The 21,936-nt window shown below is 40.6% G+C and overlaps 1 protein-coding gene across 1 annotated transcript in view; it reads right to left on the bottom strand.

Annotated features, from left to right (window-relative positions):
• ITPR3 (inositol 1,4,5-trisphosphate receptor type 3) overlaps positions 1-21,936 on the bottom strand; it is a 144,444-nt gene that overhangs the window by 63,030 nt on the left and 59,478 nt on the right. The window contains exons 4-11 of the mRNA XM_058176682.1: positions 11,477-11,563; positions 8,137-8,295; positions 7,609-7,707; positions 7,392-7,484; positions 3,209-3,253; positions 2,539-2,681; positions 1,045-1,144; positions 165-325 (exon numbers count right to left, since the gene is read on the bottom strand). Of these exons, the coding sequence (XP_058032665.1) occupies positions 165-325; positions 1,045-1,144; positions 2,539-2,681; positions 3,209-3,253; positions 7,392-7,484; positions 7,609-7,707; positions 8,137-8,295; positions 11,477-11,563 (887 nt within the window). The remainder of the gene's footprint in view (positions 1-164; positions 326-1,044; positions 1,145-2,538; positions 2,682-3,208; positions 3,254-7,391; positions 7,485-7,608; positions 7,708-8,136; positions 8,296-11,476; positions 11,564-21,936) is intronic.

The raw sequence follows: 21,936 nt of genomic DNA, 5'->3' as shown, positions 1-21,936 counted from the left end.
TACTACGTCATAAATGTGAACAATACCTTCTTGCAGAACGAAAATTGGATTCTTGCAAAAGGGAGCCATGTATTAGTCCTTCAGGCTAATTGACTTAATCCCACACAAATTGATTATATCTGTCTCTTATATGTCCAGAGTTACAAAGTACTTGCTCTTTTTACCTCCGGTCATTCTGACTAAGGAATCCTTCATTCATCTTCTCTACCACATTAGCTAGCATGTAGCTGGCATCATTCGCAAAATCCAGGTCTCGGATTTCTGATACTGGAACAGAAACAATGGCAAAAGCCTCTTTGTCTTCTTTGGTTGGGCAGGTACCAAGCTGAAAAGCAGAATCATATAATCTAGTTCCATGCATTGCTCAGATGTCTATATTTGCAAACTATATTCTCTACGTCATATCCAGATAATACTAAATACTAAAAATTAAAATTAAACGCTCGCTTATCATGAGCCACTTTTAATACCATTTTCTTTCGACAGAACAGAATGAGGGCAGACAAATATAACATCGATCTAACTGTGGTTCTAATGAGAAGATGGCCAATGAAGGGAATATGAGAGTTGACCCATTCCAAAGAACCAGCTGTCCTGATGAGGGTGGCAGAGAACAATGGGAAGTTTTAGGCAATCAGCAAGGCAAGAAAGAAGCAGCAAGAGGACAATGAATATGCATATATTTCAGATGGTGTGTATTTGAGAGCTACAGGAGAGGGAAATGAAGATATTTAGGAATGAGCCTGAAAACAAGGGATGTGAATTGTGGGGTTGAATAACTTGGTTAATGTTTAGGGTCTCATATCCCAGTTCAACTGAGCATTCCGACTTCTTAGAAATTAAAGAAAGCAACACAATCACAAAGTTAGCCATTTCTGATTATGTAACCTCTTGTAAAGGTACCTCTGAAAGTTGCTTAAAATTCTAGCTCTAAAATTCTGACTAGATCAAAAAGGGCAGAAACCTCCAATCGGCATTAGTTCCATTAGAAAACAGTTTCCCACATTAATAGTAGTATGGCTTCTGATCAAGGAAGAAAGATACCATAAGACGGATGGGGCGCTCCTCATCAATGTCAATGGGTACATTGGTACTCTGGATCCAAGTATTGGTGCAGAGGTGACGTAATCGAACATAGGAATTTCTGAAAATGAATAGAGAATTCATATTATTCCTCAACAGACTTTCCATAAGAGCTCATGGCCACTTTATAAATGGTAAGCATATAATCTTGACCTTCTGTTTCAGGACTTATTACCAAGTATATGTATTTTGGTTTTAGGAACAGGAAGGAAGAATATAATAATCACTTAGAGCAGGGGTTTCCAACCTTGGCAACTTTAAGACTTGTGAACTTCAACTCCGAGAGTTCCTCAGGCTGAGGAACTCTGGGAGTTGAAGTCCACAAGTCTTAAAATTGCCAAGGTTGGAGACCCCTGACTTAGAATTCCACTTCAAGACTTGAAGCAAATAAAGTCTCAAATTTCAATACTTTTAACACAACTTTACATTTGCAAACTCTGAATTATATCAATTTCATAACTTACTGGATGTCAGGAATAACCTTTAGTGTACTCATGTCTAATTCCATAAAGATGTAAAAAGTGGAGCTGTGATATTTGAAACGCATATATTATTTACTACTTGCAATATCCCAAAGTGCTTCTTGTCCTATTTTCCTGATTCACTTCTGCCTAATGTATCAGAACATGGAGGCTGATAAGTTTATATATGCACAGAAGATAAGGAGATGGCGTAAAAAGATAGATAGATGATTAGAAAAACTAAAACTGAATCTACCCTGAATCCATTCATAGAAAGCAGTCTAACAAGACAATATTAGGGCCAAAAGAAATTGAAATGATCCGCAAAACTTCCCATTATTCCTCTTCAAAGAGTATTTTTCCAGGGCTACTGTAGAACATTAAGAGGGAAGGAGACCCTTATTCAAGATAATGTAAGCATTCATTTAAATAAATATATCTCTTCCTGCTCTACACTATTGAAGTGCCAGCTCTCCATGCCCCCTACACTGCAACCGACGGCCTCCCAGCGACCAGTGCGCTCCCATAGGGTGGGCCTCCTCTGGGTGCCGTCGGCTAGACAATGCCGGCTGGCGACCTCCAGGGGGAGGGCCTTCTCTGTGGGGGCTCCAACCCTCCGGAATGAACTACCATCAGGCATGTGCCAACTCCCATATCTCCGGACTTTTCGACGCAAGCTGAAAACATGGCTGTTTCATCGAGCAGGACTGGCCTGATAGTTTTAATTGGGAGTTTTAATTGGGAGTTTTAGATGGGTTTTATAGTGTCAGCCAAGTTTAAATATTTTATTTTATCTTATTTTAATGTTTGTAGAAATGGTTTTAATATGGCTGTAAACCGTCCTGAGTCCTTCGGGAGAAGGGCGGTATAGAAATATGATTAATAAATAAATAAAATAAAATAAAATAAATAAATAAAGCAACTTTCTCTAGATTGTGTTTATTGTCTCTGTTCCCATTCAGAAAAATACAGTATTCTGGCTGAAGCCACTTACCGGGGAACAAAGGAATCAGTCTTTTGCAGCGTAGTGGGATCCAGTTCAAACAGGGATGCTATATCATTACCATGAGGCACAGCTACAAGCCGGTACTTGATCTTTTCACCTGTGAATCTCCGACTAGCACGATTGGTTCCTGCCTGCCACAAGATAAGATGATTTTAGTTCTGTTACCAGGTCAATAAATGTCCATGCCCACCACAGCATATTGGAATCTTTATGGGGAGCTTCCAAATTCTCCAGCCTTGTTCAGAAATACTCATTTTCTCTATTGCTTAAATAATTACAACTTCTAGTTTCGTTTTTTAACAGGCACTAATCTAGTATATAGTAGATGAACTGGAACGCCAATCAACATAGAAAACATGTATTAAGATAATTAAGTCAATTCATTTTAAGAGCATAAAAACGTTTATTCTCCTTAATGAAGGAATTGTTAACAGGGGGTATTCCAACACTATATTCCAATGGTCTTTAAATGTTTACAAAAATGCTGATTTCTCATTGTCCAAAACACATTTCAACAATGTGAAGGATTTTTCCCGCTAACGCATTCAGACCAAATTGTGACATCAAATGATGTTTTAATTTTTAATATTGCCAGTTCAATCCTTCTACAATAACTTGATTGATAATTCACAAGTATGAATAACTCAAGAGAGCTTACCGATGGCTTTGACTCTCCTGCCTCTCCCTTGTAGCCAGGGTTTTCCTGAGAAGAAAGAACATCAGGATAGAAAAAAGAAATACAAATTACTATATACAGTTAGTCCTCGATTTACAACAGTTCACTTAGTGACCATTCAAAGTTACAATCGCACTGAAAAAAGTGACTTATGACTATTTTTCAGACTTATGATTGTTGCAGCATCCCTAAGGTCATGTGATTTACATTCGGATGCTGACAATGACTCACATTTATGATGCTTGCAGTGTCCCTGGGTCTTGTGATCCTCTTTTGCAACCTTCTGGACAAGCAAAGTCAATGGGGAAACCAGATTTGCTTAACAATCGGGTTACTAACTTAACAACCGCACTGATTCATTTAACAAATGTGGAAAGAAAAGTCGTAAAATGGGGTAAAACTCACTTAATAAATTTCTCACTTAGCAACATACATTTTGGGCTGAATTATGGTCATAAGTCAAGGACTACCTATACAAGCATTTACATGAGATAACCAAATAACATGATTTTTATAAAGAAATAATGTAGTGTTAGTAATCATAACAATAACATTGTACATACACCTCTGCATACTGGAAAACAGAATAATGAAATTATTGGACAGGTTAGGCATGACTAACTAATGACTGACTAATGGCTTAGTAATGATTTATTGGAACAACTCAAAATATACCTAATACGTGAGTGTACAAATCATGGATTTGCAGGAGATGATCAAGTTGAGCCTAAGGGCAGGGTCAAACACATCATCAGTTTGGAATTTCTATGCCTTCATAAGAGACCCAAGTCTAGCCCCCTTTGAAGTCTGTTGACTCTTATCTGGTGCCAATTTGCCTTGACTGTTCATAGATTCTTATGCATAGATAGCATGAAATAAACTCATAGTGCTTTTGAACTCTATCCTGACTCCTGATTTTCTTGCACCTGATAGCATTTCTCTATTTGCTTGTAGCGTCCAATTTATTTTTTATTTTATTATTAATCAAATTTCTAGACCGCCCTTCTCCCGAAGGACTCAGGGCGGTGTACAGCCATATTAAAATACATAGATAGACAATGAATTTAAAATAATTTTAAAATGAAATATTTAGCCGGCCAATTGAACTAAAAATAATAAAACCAATTAAAATCAGTATAAAGTTTAAAATTTAAAATTTAAAAGCTAAAAAATCTAATCCAGTCCTGCGCACCTGAATAAGTGTGTTTTAAGTTCACGACGGAAGGTTCTAACGTCCGAGAGTTGGCGAAGTCCTGGGGGGAGCTCGTTCCAGAGGGCGGGAGCCCCCGCAGAGAAGGCCCTTCCCCTGGGTGTCGCCAGACGACACTGCCTAGCTGACGGCACCCTGAGGAGTCCCTCTCTGTGAGAGCGCGGGTCGGTGAGAGGTATTCGGTAGCAGAAGGCGGTCCCGTAAATAGCCCGGCCCTATGCCATGGGCGCTTTAAAGGTGATCACCAACACCTTGAAGCGCACCGGAAGGCCACAGGTAGCCAGTGCAGTCTGCGCAGGATAGGTGTCACCCGGGAGCCACGAGGGCTCCTTCTATCACCCGCAGCCGCATTCTGGACTAACTGCAGTCTCGGATGCCCTTCAAGGGAGCCCCATGTGAGAGCATTGCAGTAATCTAGGCGAGGCGTCACGAGGCGTGGTGACCGTGCATAGGGCATCCCGGTCTAGAAAGGGGCGCAACTGGCGCACCAGGCGAACCTGGTAAAAAGCTCTCCTGGAGACGGCCGCCAAATGATCTTCAAAGGACAGCCGTTCATCCAGGAGGACGCCCAAGTTGCGCACCCTCTCCATTGGGGCCAATGACTCGCCCCCAACAGTCAGCCGCGGCTGCAGCTGACTGTACCGGGATGCCGGCATCCACAGCCACTCTGTCTTGGAGGGATTGAGCCTGAGCCTGTTTCTCCCCATCCAGACCCGTACGGCTTCCAGACACCGGGACAGCACTTCGATAGCTTCATTGGGGTGGCCCGGTGTGGAAAAGTACAGCTGGGTGTCATCAGCGTACAGCTGGTACCTCACACCGAAGCCACTGATGATCTCACCCAGTGGCTTCATATAGATGTTGAAAAGAGGGGCGAGAGAATCGACCCCTGCGGAACCCCACAAGTGAGGTGCCTCGGAGCCGACCTCTGCCCCCCCATCAACCCCTATCCCTGGCCCTCCAGAGATCATCCACCAACGCGACCAAAGCCGTCTCAGTGCTGTAACCGGGCCGGAAACCAGACTGGAACGGGTCTAGATAGACAGTTTCATCCAGGTGTAAGGGAAACTGATATCCTACCATACTCTCTACAACCTTCGCCGTAAAGCGAAGGTTGGAGACCAGACGATAGTTGCTTAAAACAGCCGGGTCCAAGGCAGGCTTCTTGAGGAGGGGTCTCACCACCGCCTCTTTCAAGGCGGCCGGGAAGACTCCCTCCACCAAGGAAGCACTCGTAATTGCCTGGAGCCAGCCTCGTGTCACCTCCTGGGTGGCCAGCACCAACCAGGAGGGGCACGGGTCCAGTAAACATGTGGTGGCATTCAACCTACCCAACAACCTGTCCATGTCCTCGGGAGCCACAGGGTCAAACTCATCCCATAAAATATCACCAAGACCACCCTCGGACGCCTCCCCTGAGTCACTGCAATTTTGGTCCAGACCGTCCCGAAGCTGAACGATTTTATCGTATAGATAACCGTTAAACTCCTCAGCACGTCCCTGCAGCGGGTCATCCCGCTCCCCCTGGTGAAGGAGGGAACGAGTCACCCGAAACAGGGCGGCTGGGCGGTTATCTGCCGACGCAATGAGGGAGGAGGCGTAGCAACGCCTCGCATCCCTCAATGCCACTAGGTAAGTCCTAGTATAGGACTTCACTAGTGTCGATCAGCCTCGGGCAGCTAGACCTCCAAGAACTCTCCAGGCGTCTTCTCTGGCGCTTCATCCCCCTCAGCTCCTCGGAGAACCAAGGAGCCGTTTGGGACCTGCGCCGGGTCAGAGGCCGCAAAGGCACGACACGATCTAAGGCCCCCGCCGCGGCCCGTTCCCAGGCCGCAACCAGTTCCTCAGCCGTGTCGTGGGCCAGACCTTCAGGAAGTGGCCCAAGCTCCGTCCGGAACCTCTCCGGGTCCATCAGGCGCCTGGGACGGAACCAACGTAACGGCTCCGTCTCCCTGTGGTGTTGAGTGGTGGTCAGAAAGTCCAGGCGAAGAAGAGAGTGATCTGACCATGACAAAGGTTCAATAGCTAATTCCTTCAAATCCAGATCTCTCAACCACTGACCAGAGATAAAAATCAGATCCAGAGTGCCACCCCCAATGTGAGTAGGGCCATCAACTACTTGAGTCAGGTCCAAGGCCATCATGGAAGCCATGAACTCCCGAGCAACTTTTACAATTACCAGTAAAAGTTTTGTTATACAATTTTTATTAATAATTTGACTGAAAACTGAACAGCAGAAAAGCAATGCTGCATACTTTGAACTGCTGACAAGAAATTCAGAGACATTTTTCACACCTACAGAAAACACCAAGGATACACAAACTTAGTTCCAACATAACATGATCTGCTTCAGAAATTGACACCAATTGTCAATTTTAATGTGATAAAAGAGAAACACAACTAGGAATAATTAATTCAGTTAAACTGAAAATGTGGCAAAATTAATAGAACATATTTGGCATTTGTCTTCACCCTGCACTTTTGTCTTAATCAAGAGTGGATTTGGGTTTGGCTAATCAGTCTAAGGAAAAGAAGAATTAGGGGTGACATGATAGCAGTATTCCAGTATTGAGAGGCTGCCACAAAGAAGAGAGGGTCAAATTATTCTACAAAGCACCAGAAGGAAGGACAAGAAACAATAATGGAAACTAATCAAAGAGAAAAGCAACCTGGAATTAAAGAGAAACTTCATAACAGTGAGGATTATTAACTAGTGGAACAGCTTGCCTTCAGAAATCGTGGGTGCTTCATCACTAGAGGATTTTAAGAAGGGACTAGACAGTCACTTATCTGAAATAGTATAGGTTTTTCTCCTTGAGCAGGTGGCTGGACTAGTAGACCCCCAAGGTCCCTTCCAGCTCTATTCCATTCTAAAGCTTAAAGTTTGGTTTACATGCATAACAAAGCAACAAACTAAAATTTACATGCAGAACAATTAAATATGGATATGCACACACTTATTACCCCTTTAAGCACTTCTTCCATATGGTCCCGGAATTTCATAAACAAGTTGATTTTCCAACTGGTGTTGCAATTGACAGAATTCACCTAAGAAAATAAGGAATTACAACATGATATGTCCTAAAACAAATATCAAATAATGACTGAACTTCTACTATAATTTTCTACGCTCTCCCCAAACCAACATTTCACTTCTACCAGTTTCTGATACCTCTTTGCATCCAGGATTATCAGCAAGTTCATAGTTGCTAGCATGTAGTGGCTGCCCAGCATTCACAGGATTCAAAATTACTTTGTCTCCAACAACTACCTGAGAAAGGATCACATAATATTTTAGTTGTTTTCATTGTTTATCATTTTAGAACTGCAAACCACCCAGAATCACTTGGTTGAGTTGGGCAGCTACAGAAAATGAATGAATGAATCTCTGGATTTACATGACTCTACATCCTTTTACTATTAGCTTGGCATAATATCTCCCATTGGGTTCCTTCACCTAATAGATTTAAGTACAAGAAATGTGGGAATTTCAATGATATCAGGGTTGTGATAAAAATCCATCAGGAATGTCCCATCACAGATTCCCTGAGAAACTAAGTAATTAAAGCCAACTTGATACCCCTTTCTAGGCTTCTTTGTCTAAAAGTGAAACCCAGTCCAGTAGGAAGTAGAGAAACCTAAAATAATCCCCATTTATAAACCCAAGATCTATTGGGAGGAATTACATTCTCATACTCACATTATCTCCATTGCTCCTCAGTTTCCAGAAGGGTTGGATAAAGAGCCAGGATCCTTCATTGCCTGTGGCATCAAGAGTTACCCTCATGGCATTCTTCTCCAGTAGAGCAGGGAGACGTTTGTTTACAGTCAGATACTTATTACTCTTCATGTGGAGAAGCTGAAAAAATAAACAGAGTGGAAAAGCAACAATGGATCAATGACAGCTCCATGTAGACTGGACACAATGACTGTGTTGGAAAGAGGAGCTGATGAATGGACTGGCTCCTCAGAATTCCTCTCCAGAGCAAAGAGGGGCCAGGATCGCCCATAAGTGCTCTGTACAGAGACTTCTCACAAGGAGGCTATAAACCAGCAATCTCCAGTGGGTTTCAGAACTCTTGGAACCAGGGGAAAGTCATCTCACCTAAGCCATGGTTCAGTGCCTTCAAATGGACACTGGATTTCCATAGATCCCCTCTTAACCATTTTAGGAAATTGCCTGTTAGTTCATTGTTCAATGTTGAGAACCTTTAGAAGGTTCATCATACTGGATGAGTTTCCTTCTATCCTTGAGAATATGTTTCATGCAAGTTTGTAAATGGATTAAAGGGCCAGACAGACTTAATAGAGTATTTCCTGTGGGTTGATTAAAATTTTACAACGAAGATTTTGTGGATTACTTTAATCAAGGTTAAATATATATGTTGTGCTTTTGTAACTTTAATGGATTTCTCTCAACTACGACTGAATCAAAAGGCTTTAAACATTTGCTAATAGATAACAGATATGGTTAGAAATTTCTCTTGCTGTATTTTTAGAGAAAGTGTTGCTGTGTTAAAAGGAAAAGAAGAAGAAAAAATGATTAATTTGATTAAGGTTAAAATATATATATAACATTATTATTACTGTTAGCTCTTAATAGACTTTTGCTGATTAGCACTGAGTGACAAGATTGTATAATTTGTCTACTGATAAGAGATAAGTTTTATTGAAATAGAAGGATATAAATTACTGAATTTGTTTGTTCTTGTCTAAAGTGAGAGGGAGTCATTTCTTTATATATCGTTTTACTTTGTCATTTTTTCCTCTTCACTTTTTATTTTTTATATTCTTATTTTGTATTAGTTTTTTTTATCTTTGCATCTGTAAACTCTAATAAAAATTATTATATAAAAAAAGAAAAATAAACATTTATCTACTTTGAATCATTCATGGCCCATATTAATATAAACAGCCAGAGAGAAAAATTAAGACTACATTCTGCAACTACAGAGTATAAAGAATGACCTTGAGAGAGGGGGGAGAGGAGTTTTGTGTCAGGCCTTGAAGCCATCTTCTGCATTAGGCCTTCAGATCTGCCACTTTACTACTGTGGGAAACTGGGAGTGGAGGATGGTATGGAGCATGAGTGATATATAGTCATAATAACATTCCTTTCTCAAGAAGTCAAGGCCAACTTGCCCTGCACCTGGACAACTGGAACTGGGAGGCATCTCCAGTGGGTATGATACTTGATTGGACCATGTGATGGACTTGTGGGTGTTGGGCAAGGACTTGAACTTTTCTTTCGGTGGGGAAAACCTGGAAGCTTTCAGATTCGGGTTTTCACAGTTGTGCCAATATGACATCTCTAATAAAATGTAACTTTAAGGAAACTCAAGCTGCGCTCAAACAGCCAAAGGGTGGGAGCCGGTGGGTGGGCGGGGCTTCGGCAACATTCACTCCATAAGATGCACAGACATTTCCACCCTCTTTTGGGAGACAAAAAAGTGTGTCTTTTTTGTCTCCCAAAAGAGACAAAAACTGTATTTTTGGAGCGAAAAATACAGTACATGTTTTCAGTAGACAAATAATCTACATCTTCAACTTCTTCTCTATTTGAAGCTCCTTACAGCTTCATCTCAAATCCCCCTTAGTAAAAATCACAAGCATGATATAAATTCTCTCTGAAACATCAAACTAAATTGTTTGATGGGAATAGACAATAGGCATATTCATTACAAAGTCCTTTGATTGCCATTGAAGTTAATGCTTCGTAATATACCTAATAATTAATCTGAAGCCATTCCCATATATTATATCAGCCGGTTTGTTCCAAAGTAGATCATTATTTCTAGTGAGAATATCACAATAGGATAAAGTTTCTTTGCTTGTGCATTTATTAATTTTGTTAATTATTTAGTTATTTATAAAATTTATTGGTCTTCACTTGCTGAATAATCAAGTAATCAATGAGATTATGATATCATCCAATCTTATGGCTGCTAAATGTAAATAATGAAAGAGAGGGAGTTCTCTTTACTATATCAGTTAAAATAATATTCCATGTTGATGTGGTAGAAGGATTGATCTGTTGGAGGGGAGGGGAGGGAGGGAGGGAGGGAGAGGGAGAGAGAGAGAGAGCGCTTCCTTATAGGACAGGGGTCTCCAACTTTGGTCCCTTTAAGACTTGTGGACTTCAACTCCCAGAGTTCCTCAGCCAGCTTTGCTGGCTGAGGGACTCTGTGAGTTGAAGTCCACAAGTCTTAAAGGGACCAAGGTTGGAGACCCCTGTTATAGGAGATGACCAGGCTAAGTCCAAGGGAGGAGTCAAATGAATAATAAGTCATGAGTCCTTGCACACCTGGATCTTAGTCCAGCCCACCTTGAATGCCTTTCTTGTATCCCACTCATCTCACTTGACTTGTCAGAATCTTGTGGAAGCTTAAGCTTCCAATAAATATTTATATTCATCTGAATTGCCTGAATCTCCTAATTTCCCCAGCACTTGACACAGCTATAATTTTATGCTATCATTGTCAATGCTGCAAGCAGCAATTATATTAGGACACCTAAATTTGGGGCCACCACTATAGAAGGTGATAAAGGCCAGCTATTTCTTCTTTCAATTTTCTCCAAATTGGGAAATGCATAAGGTAAGAAACCATTTAATTTCTGATACACCAGAATGTCTTGAGTCAATTCCGGTTTAATAGTGACAATTAAATTCTCTGACCAAGAAACAAGACTTAGTGCACGTTAGTCACTAACCCATATCCATTCTTCCATTTCTTTTCATAATGATATTATGCTTTATGAGCAAGGTAAATGATAATGATAGGTAATATAGAAGTCACTTTGATGATCAGGCACTCCAAAGAAATTCACCCTTTTCCAATCTGCATGTTGTCCAGATGTGTAGGCTTCAATTTCCTGAATTCTTCTATCAGCTTAGATATTGTTAAGAATTTGGATGTTGTAGTCCAGGTAACTAAGGGGCTCCCAGTTTTGAGAAAGCTGTTCTAGGTAAACCTAAAGTTGGCTATCTAAAAGAATATGGAAATTTAAATTGGTGACTGGGCAATGAGCCAATTATGTACCTGTATGACACTTCCATATTTCACCACATCTCCATGCACCTTCTTGTTCTCTGTTTCATTTTGCTTCTGTTCCATCTGAGCTGCATGCTGTTGAGAAATGTAAAAACACAGCAAAATGAATCCAACTGCAAACTGTTAAAGAATGGAAAATATTTAGAAGAGGATCAAGAGTCAAATAGAGGCTAGGGGTCCATATATTTTGCCACATCATGGTGGAGTTTGTTTAATTTTGGTTTAGGGGGTTATACAAAATTATGGTTTGTAAATTATAGTTAATGGTTTTCTGAAAGTCATTTGACTTCAACAGGTTATATAAGCTAATACAATTCCAGTAAAGCACTATCTGTATTTCTAGTTTTTTTAATCTATACAAATTCTGCCATATACTTTCTTGAAGATATCATAAAAACTGTTAAAAGTTCACAATTAGAAATGGGATATTATCATTTTTTTAAATTACTGAATGCAACAAGAAAAAGAGAATCTGCATTTAGAGTCTCCCCACCTGAACAGAACACATTATACCTCTGCTCGCAAGCTGCACTGGTTGCTAGGTCCAATTCAAGGTTTTGATTTTGATTTTTAAAGCACTACATAGCATAGAGCTAGGTTATTTGTGGGACATAATTACATCTGCTCACCCCATTAGAGCTGACAGAAAAAGTTGTGTTGCAGCTCTCTTCTGCTAAGGAGTTAGATCTGGACACAGAAAATGAGCCTTTTCACCTTTGGAATATCATCTGCTCCTGAAATGAGGTTGACTTCATCCCAATTAATTTTCCAGAAATCCCTCAAAACTCATTTATATCATCAGGCCTGGGGAATCAGTGGAACCAGTGCATTCCTGAGGTACGCTGTGGCCCACCAGCAGCCAGCGGATCTGGCAGCAGATTCGGACAGTGAGGAGGTTGGAGAGGAACATGAGCCAGTCCTAAGTCTGGGGAAGGCTCTGATGAGGGCTCTGCATTGGAGGTAGAGATGGGGCCATAGCTATATGCCAGTTATCAGCTGCCTTTGCAGTCAGACATCAGTGCGGCAGACGAACAGCTGGAGGCTGTTCCCAGTGTACATATGCACAGAGTTGCCAGATGAAGGGAACAACTAAAGAACAAGGGTCAACTTGGGAGTAAGGTCACAGGTGGAAGATGAATGGAAATAAAAGAGGAGCGAAAGGGGAGTGGAGTTTGCAGGAGACAATAAGTTCATTACTGCATTCTTGCCAAGTATTGCAGTGTCTGAAAGATATCAGCCTGGCTACTCTCCAAGCCTGATAAAGGTCAGTAATTGTGAACTATCTTGAAAGACTGTGGGAGAGAAAAACTTTGCTGGAGAGGAATTAACTGTAAATTAAATAAAAGGGGTTTATCGGGATGAGGACTCGGCTTCATGCTGCTGGGGAAGCCTAGGTCAGAACAAGGTAGCTCCATTGAGATTAATATCTGCTGAACTCTCCCTGGATTTGCTAATTGTTTTTTATATTACTGTTTTATAGTTTCGACAGGTAGTTCTTGATTTACAACAGTTCATTTAGTGACTGTTGACAGTTACAACGGCACTGAAAAAAGTGGCTTATGACAGTTTTTCACACTTACAACTGCTAAAGTATCTCCATGATTACATGATCAAAATTCAGATGCTTTGGCCACTGACATATTTATGACAGTTGCAGTGGCCCATGATCATGTGATCCCCTTTAGCAATTTTCTGACAAGAAAAGTCAATAGGGAAGCCAAATTGACTTAACAGCCTTGTTACTAATAACAACTGCACTGATTCACTTAACTACTGTGGGAGAAAGGTCATAAAATGGGACAAAATTCACTTAACAACTGTCTCACTTAGCAACAGAAATTTGGAGCTCAATTGTATCATAATCGGGCTCATACATCGAGGATTATCTGTATTGTATGTAGTCATTTTTTGGTGGGATGGGCAGTCATATAACTTATGACTTAGTTCTAAGCAACTTAGAACGAAGGAGAAATTTCCTGACAGTTAGAACAATTAATAAGTGGAACGACTTGCCTTCAGAAGTTGTGAATGCTCCAACACTGGAAATTTTTAAGAAAATGTTGGATAACCATCTGACTGAGATGGTGTAGGGTTTCCTGCCTGGGCAGGGGGTTGGACTAGAAGGCCTCCAAGGTCCCTTCCAACTCTGATGTTATATTATATAAAATCAATGAATGAATGAATGAATGAATGAATGAATGAATGAAATTCTTCACAAGAGTCCACTTGGGAATTCCTGGGCTAGAATCAACTCTGGGTTCTACCATCTGGGTTACAGCAGCAGTTACAATTGAAAACTCCTAATTCAGGAACGAATAATTTTTTTCAGGTGGAGATCTTTTCTGAAAGTCATCGAAGGCATGTTGGTCAATATGAAAAAGCTATCAAATAGGCAAAGCTGAAAGTGTTTGTTTGTTTGCTGCATGTTAACATGTCCACTTCAATCTTTATTTTTGGGTGGAGGAGGATAGCATTAACCAACATGAATTATTTTTCCACCAAATTTCTTCAGAGGGAGAGTACATGATTCAATTGGGCTACACTTTGCAGGTGGCTCACATCTGCCCTAATTACTTAAGCATTTTTTTAAAAAAAATGGATTATGTTTAACACCTATATATGCCTATGAAATAAGCGGCATATGAAAGAAAAAGTTACTTCATAGTTTCATGTACTACATAGCTTCATCATTCAAAGACAAAGATTACGTGCTTGTTCCAATTTATTTTATCTGCATATATAAAAGCGTCACAGGTCCACAGACATACATCAAACTACATTATTAATGATTGAATTAATTTTTTTTAAATTGGGCATTAGCTCTACTATTAATAGCTGCTTAAATTGGGTTCTAGAAATGCTAGCTCTTCAGAAGCATATTAGTGAAGAAAAGCAGTAGAGAATGACGCCATTGCTTTCATAAACTGTGAATATGTTTTTCACATCTAGCTCTTTTTTTTCCCTTGATACCTGAAGTGGCAAGAGGAAGTAAAGAAGAAGCAGCTCTTTCTCAAAAAAAAAATAAAAGCTAAAGTTTCAGAAGTCCATCAAATATGGTCCATCAAATATAGCTCTGCTTTCAAGAGCTGTGAATATTTTTTCACATCTAGCTCTTTTAAAGAAAAGCTAAAAGTTTCCCAAGTCCATAAAAATTATAAGTGTATTCAGACAGAAACATGCATGGCTTATTTGCATAGAAATTGTCTATTTCAATCACATACTTCATGGAGGGTATAATGAAGGAGACACATTTCTCCTATATGTGAACTGCAGCAGAACCAGTGCAACAAAAGTAACGTTTAACTCAGTGCCCATTAAGCAATACAGAACTGGTGCTGGGGGATTTCTGAGCCAGTCCAGGAGGAAACAGAAACCTTGTGAGACATGAAGAAATCTCTGTTAGCCATGAATCAGGCACTTCAAAACCAGTGGCATAAAATAATCTTCTAGGTTGGCATGTAAACCACAAAACCATCCTGGCAGAAGTTGCTTTTTTTAAGGTTGCTTCACTGGTAATCCAAAGTGCTACCAAGCTTTTTTAAATTTAATTTTATTTGTTTTTTTTGCAACTAAATAGTAACGTTGGCAAACAATGGATTAATATTTGACTGGATTTTTCAGTCTGGCAGATGAAAGCAGAGCACGCACAGCTTGGGGCAGCAGCTAGTTTCAGAGAAATAAGGGCGGCAAGAGGAATGGTAAGAAAAATAAGCAAATAAACTCTGAGGCTAGAAGGCTTGGAGAGAGAACAGGATGTATGGGAAGGAGCAGATAGTGAAACGGACCTAAGTACGCAACAGAAAAGGATCAGAAACGCAACTAATGTCTCAGGAGTGGCCTAATGTTTACTCTTCTCTATAGTTCAGCCTAATTTTATTTTTAAGGGTTTTGCTTCCTGTGGTTCATAAATATAATTAAAAATAAACACTGGGATTAAAATTCAGTATTCTTATACTTCATTTTTCTTTCACTTGCAAGTGTATAGCTCATGGAAATGCTGAAAATGTTTCGTGAAATCTCAGAAATCAGAAATCTAAAAGAATTAGATGTACAGTACCCAGGGATGGGCCTACAGCTTTTCGATCAGCATTACCAGTAGAAGCACATTAAATGCATGTAAAGTGGTATTTACTGTAGACATTTTACTAATTATAGGAACAATTAACGAACAATAAAGCAGTGAAGCCAAAAATCCAATATAACCAAACTCAGTCTGCTTCTCATCTCATCCTCAAAGCCTTCCTAAACTGTAATTTATTGCTTTTTTTTTGCAAGGCACAAAAGAGCTTAGATAGAGCATGTGCAAAAATGGAAAAGAAAAACCTGTAAACAACTGATAACAGGAGCTCAGGAAAAGGGTCATTTTCTTAGCATCTAAAGGCACAAGGGAGAATAGCTGTCAAGAGACCAATTCTTTGATAATGCCAATGGAACTTAGCAAACACGTCCCTATGATACTTGGTAATGTATGGCTGGGCAGCTACTTCATCCATAGCACCAAGAAGAAATTCAGATGCCTTCCTGAACCCAAGACCCTTCAAAAATGTTCATCTTCCACAGAATCTGAGGGAAAATTTTTATAAAATGTTTTATAGATGGCATCTAGATCCTAAAAAATTATCGTGTATGTATCCAGAAATGCAAGCAAAATGTTGGAGATGTAATTGTGATGACGCTACATATTTTCACATTTGGTGGACTTGTAAGGACATAAAGGCCTTTTGGATAAAAATTTGGTGGATTTTACAAAATGTTTTGAAAAAGAAGATAAAGTTCCTGCCGCAATTTTTCTTGTTGGGAATTATTACGGATTGTACAGTAATTGAGACTAAATTGATTTTAAATCTAATAACTGCAGCAAGATTACTAATAGGACAATATTGGAAGAAAAAAGAAGTACCAACAATAGAAGAATGGATATTGAAAGTTGCCAATTTGGCTGAGATGGCGAAGATATCAGCCTTTTTGAAAGACAATACGCAAGAAAGATACTTAAAGGAATGGAAAATATGGATTGACTATATTCAACGTAGATATCAGACTAAGAGTGATCAGACTGTTTTTGAATGATTATGATGTATTATTTTGATTGCTTTTGGGGAAGTTAGGAATTGATGATTGTAGGGTATAATTAAGTTGGGACGAAAATTTTTAGCATATGTTTGTTTTATTTTAACTATACCTTGTGCTCGTTCCGGGAAGTCGGGGGGGGAGGGGGGTTGCGAAGGGAGGGGGGGAGGGGGGGAAAGGGGGGAAAAAATTTTTGTAAAACTTTTTGAATAAAAAAAAAATGTTCATCTTCATGCCACCAAATTCGGGAAGTCTAGAGGTCAAATTGTCTAGAGATACGTCCAATTGAGTTATTTCTGAGTAAACATACACTAGTCAACGTTTTAAGACTACCTCTGATCGTTCCAGTCTCAAAGGTTTCAACATACTTTAGTTTTTCCATTCTTTTATTCATTTGTTTTATTCGATTTTCCATTATTTATTTTTGGAAATTTATTTCCTCTGATTGAAAAGCAGTAGTCAGACTAATTTGAAAAGAGAGAAAAATGTTTTCCGATGCATTATGAAATGCTCCTGTGAAATTCCGGTTCCAAACTGGAACTAGACAATTTTTCTGTCAGGTTTTTTTTTGTTGTTGTTGGATGTGCATTTTTTCTCTTTCTTATGATGAAGCACATGATAGTATATACACGTGCTAAATACAATAGGTTAAGTAAGAAAAGACACTTTACGTTATGACCTTGATACTTCTTCCTTCCCACAAAAATAATTATCATTATGTTTCCAATATTTACATATTAATCTGTGCCTTTTCAATCCAATTGGTGCTTTTGTTATATTGAATATATTAAATATATCATCTGCACTGCAAAAGGTGCTTTGACAAAAATCCAGAAAAAAGAGAGGCAATTGAATTTTACTGTAAACTATAGAACAAACATAGGAAATTCAAGCAATTGCTTAGACAAGACAGCATTCATTCCACAAGCATATTCCACACAGAGATAAATTAGTTATTTTGAATCAGAATAGAGCTGGGAGGGACCTTAGAGGTCTTCTAGTCCAGCCCCCTGCTCAAGCAGGAGATCCTATACCATTTGAGACAAATGACTGTTCAGTCTCTTCTTAAAAACCTCCAATGATGGAGCACCCACAATGACTGAAGACAAACTATTCCACTGGTTAGTTGTCCTCACTGTTAGGAAGTTTCTCCTTAATTCCAGGTTGGTTCTCTCCTTGATTAGTTTCCATCCATTGTTGCTTGTCCTGGTCTCTGGTGCTTTGGAAAATAAACTGACCCCCTCCTCTTTGTGGCAGCCTCTCAAATACTGAAATACTGCTATCATGTCTCCCCAGTCCTTCTTTTCTCTAGAAGAGCCAAACCCAAATCCTGCAACCGTTCATTATATGTTTTTCTCTCCAGGCCTTTAATCAACTTATTTGCTCTTCTCTTCACTTTTTCCAAAGTCTCAACATCTTTTTTGTAATGTGGTGACCAAAACCGAAAGCAGTATTCCAGGTGTGACCTTACTAAGGCTTTATAAAGCAAAGCTCACGTAATTTTGCTTCTATGTCTGTTTATATGACCAAGGATTGTATTAGCTTTTTTTGCTCTTGCCGCACACTGTTGACTCATGTTTAAGTTATCGTCCACTAAGACTCCAAGGTCCTTCTCACAGTTACCATTTTTGAGCCAGGTTTCACCTATTAGAAAGTCTGGGTTTCTGAAAAGAACCCATGTGGCTCTGGAAACGAATTGTGCACTTTTAGTTCATGTTCATTCAGTCAAGAAGATAAAACAGGAAATTGGGCATTATACACTAAAGATTTCCCTCCGCCTCCTTCTTTCCAATCCAGTGCCTTAAAAGCAAACTGACACATTGAAATAGAACACTCTCTTCCTCCTCATACAGGAGGAAGAGCTCCACCAACTAAATGTTTATGTGTGGAAGACACAGGAAGAGTAGAGCAAACAATCATAAATCAGTCCTCACCAACCTTGCAGATATGTGGGGCTGTATTCCAAAACTCCTGACCATGATTGATTGGGAAAGATTGCCCTAGATAAAAAGCCTGTGCTCGGGGAGTTGGCTTAGATTTGCTTTGCTTCTAATCATGGAGGTGACATAATTTTCTTCACTGGGACAAAGAGGAGATTTGACTTGCCTTGATCAAGCATTTTATTTCACCTTGAGCCTTCTCTCTCTCTCTCTCTCTCTCTCTCTCTCTCTCTCTCTCTCTCTCTCTCTCTCTCTCTCTCACCTTTCCTGTTAGCCTCCTTCATCACTTATAAAAGTCAGATGAAGTTTCTATACAGACGCCTCTTCCAACAATAGCTGGCTAGAAATCTTTCACTGCCTCAGAGGCTCCTCTCAGCACTCTACAGGAAATTGTGGAGGTGTTCCTACAGAATGAAGCTTATGTATCCACTATTTTCCACTCTTAAAACCAAAGAAGCCTTGAATTTACCCCAGTGAGGTACTCCACTTTAATCTTGCTAGAGTAAAAGTAGGGGCAATTTACCAAACTACTGTGGATGCATAAAGAACTTTCCATTTAGCTGAAACTTAAAAGATACACGTATAAGAGATACAGGATGCATCTAACCACCAAAGTTGCGTATGAACAAATATTTAGCAACGAAAAAAAGCTTTTTTGGCTATGTCAATAGTAAAAGGAAGAAACATGAATGGTTGGAAGAAAAATGAAAGTTTGGGTCCGCTGTTAGAAGATAGTTGGATAGGTAACAGATGACAGGGGAAAACTCCGTATTTTCTATTTTGCTTTCATCTTCTCTGAAAAGGAAACTGTCAATTTTTCTAAGCAGAACAATTGTAAAGAGAGAGACTGGCAACCTCAATGTAATAAAAAGATGGTTAGGGAGACCTTGGCTATTATGATCAACTTTAAATCTCCAAGAACTTGTAGATATCATTTCAGATACTCTTGTTCTGAAATTTGAGAAAGCACAGGGATTAAGCACAGTTCTAGAGGACTAGAGAAGGGTAATTGCTTTTCCTGTGTACAAAAAGTGGTAGAAAGAAGACCCAGATAACTACAGACCTGACAACTTGATAAAGAAGCAAGGCAAAATTCAGAGAAAAGATTATTAAGTAATCAATTTGTAGGTATATAAAAAGAATGTATTGCTTGATTGGAACCAGCATTGGGATATCAAGAAAAAATAATGTCAAACCATGTGGTTTTTTTAAAGTTAAATTTACCTGGCCTTGTGACGGACAAGGTGTAGCTTTACTTCAATAAAACATTTTACAAAGTCTCCTCTAATATTGTACTACTGTACTACAGAATTTATCTTAATCTGGGCCAAATTGAATAAGTTTTTAAAATAGTATTTTATCTTGTATTTATATTGTTGCTTTGTTTTATCTGGCTGTAAACCGCCCTGAGTCCTTCGGGAGAAGGGCGGTATAAAAATCTAATTAAATAAATAAATAAATAAATAAATAAATAAATACATCAGACGGCAAAACCTGAACTACTGATGATGAGTAAATGGTTGAACATTTATATAAAATAAGCATGCATGAATGTCTCCAAGTCAAGCAAGGAAAGTTCTGAATAGCAGGCCACAGATTGCAATTTTAAGGCTTCTGTTCAATATATTTGTAAAATAGGATCATAAAATTTATAGACAACACATAGTAGGAAAATAAGGTATCATGATTCAGAATGATCTTTACCAAGTGGAATAATGGGAGAAACCAACAAAATATATGTCAACAGGGGCAGATGTAGGTACCATTTTCTTACCATTATTTAGGTAAAAAAAATGGACTGCAATACATGAAAAAAGGACTTTAATGTTTTTGTGGATCACAAGGTAATCACAGTGCAGTGGCAAAAAAGCAAATGCAATTTTAGGCTATATCAATAGTAGTACATTGTCCTTCCTCTTGTTCTGTGTTGGTCAGATTGTGCCTAAAACATGGTGTCCAGTTCAGGGACACATATTGTTGTGATCTGCCAGCAGCCTGCGGAGCTGGCAACAGAGTTGGACAGCGATGAGGCTGAGGTGAGGCCAGGGCCATCGGGGAATGAGGTGCGGACTCCAGAGCCTCCAGAGACTGAGGCAGAGGAACAGGAGGAGCCTGTTCCTAATGCACGCATGAGAAAAGCTGCCAGAAGGCAAGAGCAGCTCAAGCAAAAAGGACCAACTCAGGAGTAGGGCCAAGAGATGATCTCTGGAGGGCCAGGGATAGGGGTTGTTCCTCTGCCCTGGTCCTATTAGACCTCTCAGTGGCTTTCGATACCATCGACCATGGTATCCTGCTGCGCCGGTTGGAGGGATTGGGAGTGGGAGGCACCGTTTATCGGTGGTTCTCCTCCTATCTCCCCGACCGGTCGCAGTCGGTGTTGACAGGGGGGCAGAGGTCGGCCCCGAGGCGCCTCACTTGTGGGGTGCCGCAGGGATCGATCCTCTCGCCCCTTCTGTTCAACATCTACATGAAGCCGCTGGGTGAGATCATCAGTGGGTTCGGTGTGAGGTACCAGCTGTACGCGGATGACACCCAGCTGTACTTTTCCACACCGGACCACCCCAACGGTTATCAAGTGCTGTCCCGGTGTCTGGAGGCCGTCGGGTCTGGATGGGGAGAAACAGGCTCAAGCTCAATCCCTCCAAGACAGAGTGGCTGTGGATGCGGCATCCCGGTACAGTCAGCTAAATCGCGGCTGACCATCGGTGGCGAGTCCTTGCCCCCGAGGGGGAGGGGCCGCACCTTAGCCGTCCTCCTGGATGAACGGCTGTCTCTAGAAGATCATTTGACGGCCGTCTCCAGGAGAGCGTTCTACCAGGTTCGCCTGGTGCGCCAGTTGCGCCCCTTTCTGGACCGGGAGGCCCTATGCACGGTCACTCACGCTCTTGTGACGTCTCGCCTGGATTACTGCAATGCTCTCTACATGGGGCTTCCCTTGAAGGGCATCCGGGGGCTGCAGTTAGTCCAGAATGCGGCTGCGGGGGTGGTAGAGGGAGCCTCGTGGCTCCGCATAACACCATCCTGCGCAGCCTGCCCTGGCTCCCTGTGCCCTTCCGGGTCCGCTCCAAGGTTTTGGTGACCACCTTTAAAGCGCTCCATGGCATAGGGCCGGGTTATCTACGGGACCGCCTACTGCGACCAGATACCTCTCACCGACCCGTGCGCTCTCACAGAGAGGGACTCCTCAGGGTGCCGTCAGCTAGGCAGTGTCGTTTGGCGACACCCAGGGGAAGGGCCTTCTCTGTGGGGGCTCCCACCCTCTGGAACGAACTCCCCCCAGGACTCCGTCAACTTCCTGACCTTCGAACCTTCCGTCGCGAGCTCAAGACACATTTATTCATCTGTGCAGGACTGGCTTAGATTTTAAATTTAGAGGGGTTTTAAATTGATTTTAATATTTATATTTTATATTTATATTTATATTTTTAATAATTCGGG

This window comes from Ahaetulla prasina, chromosome 3, assembly GCF_028640845.1.
Source record: "Ahaetulla prasina isolate Xishuangbanna chromosome 3, ASM2864084v1, whole genome shotgun sequence".
NCBI classification, from domain to species: domain Eukaryota; kingdom Metazoa; phylum Chordata; class Lepidosauria; order Squamata; family Colubridae; genus Ahaetulla; species Ahaetulla prasina.
Note: the sequence above shows the minus strand (reverse complement) of the source record. Positions and strands in the feature narration are given on the sequence as shown.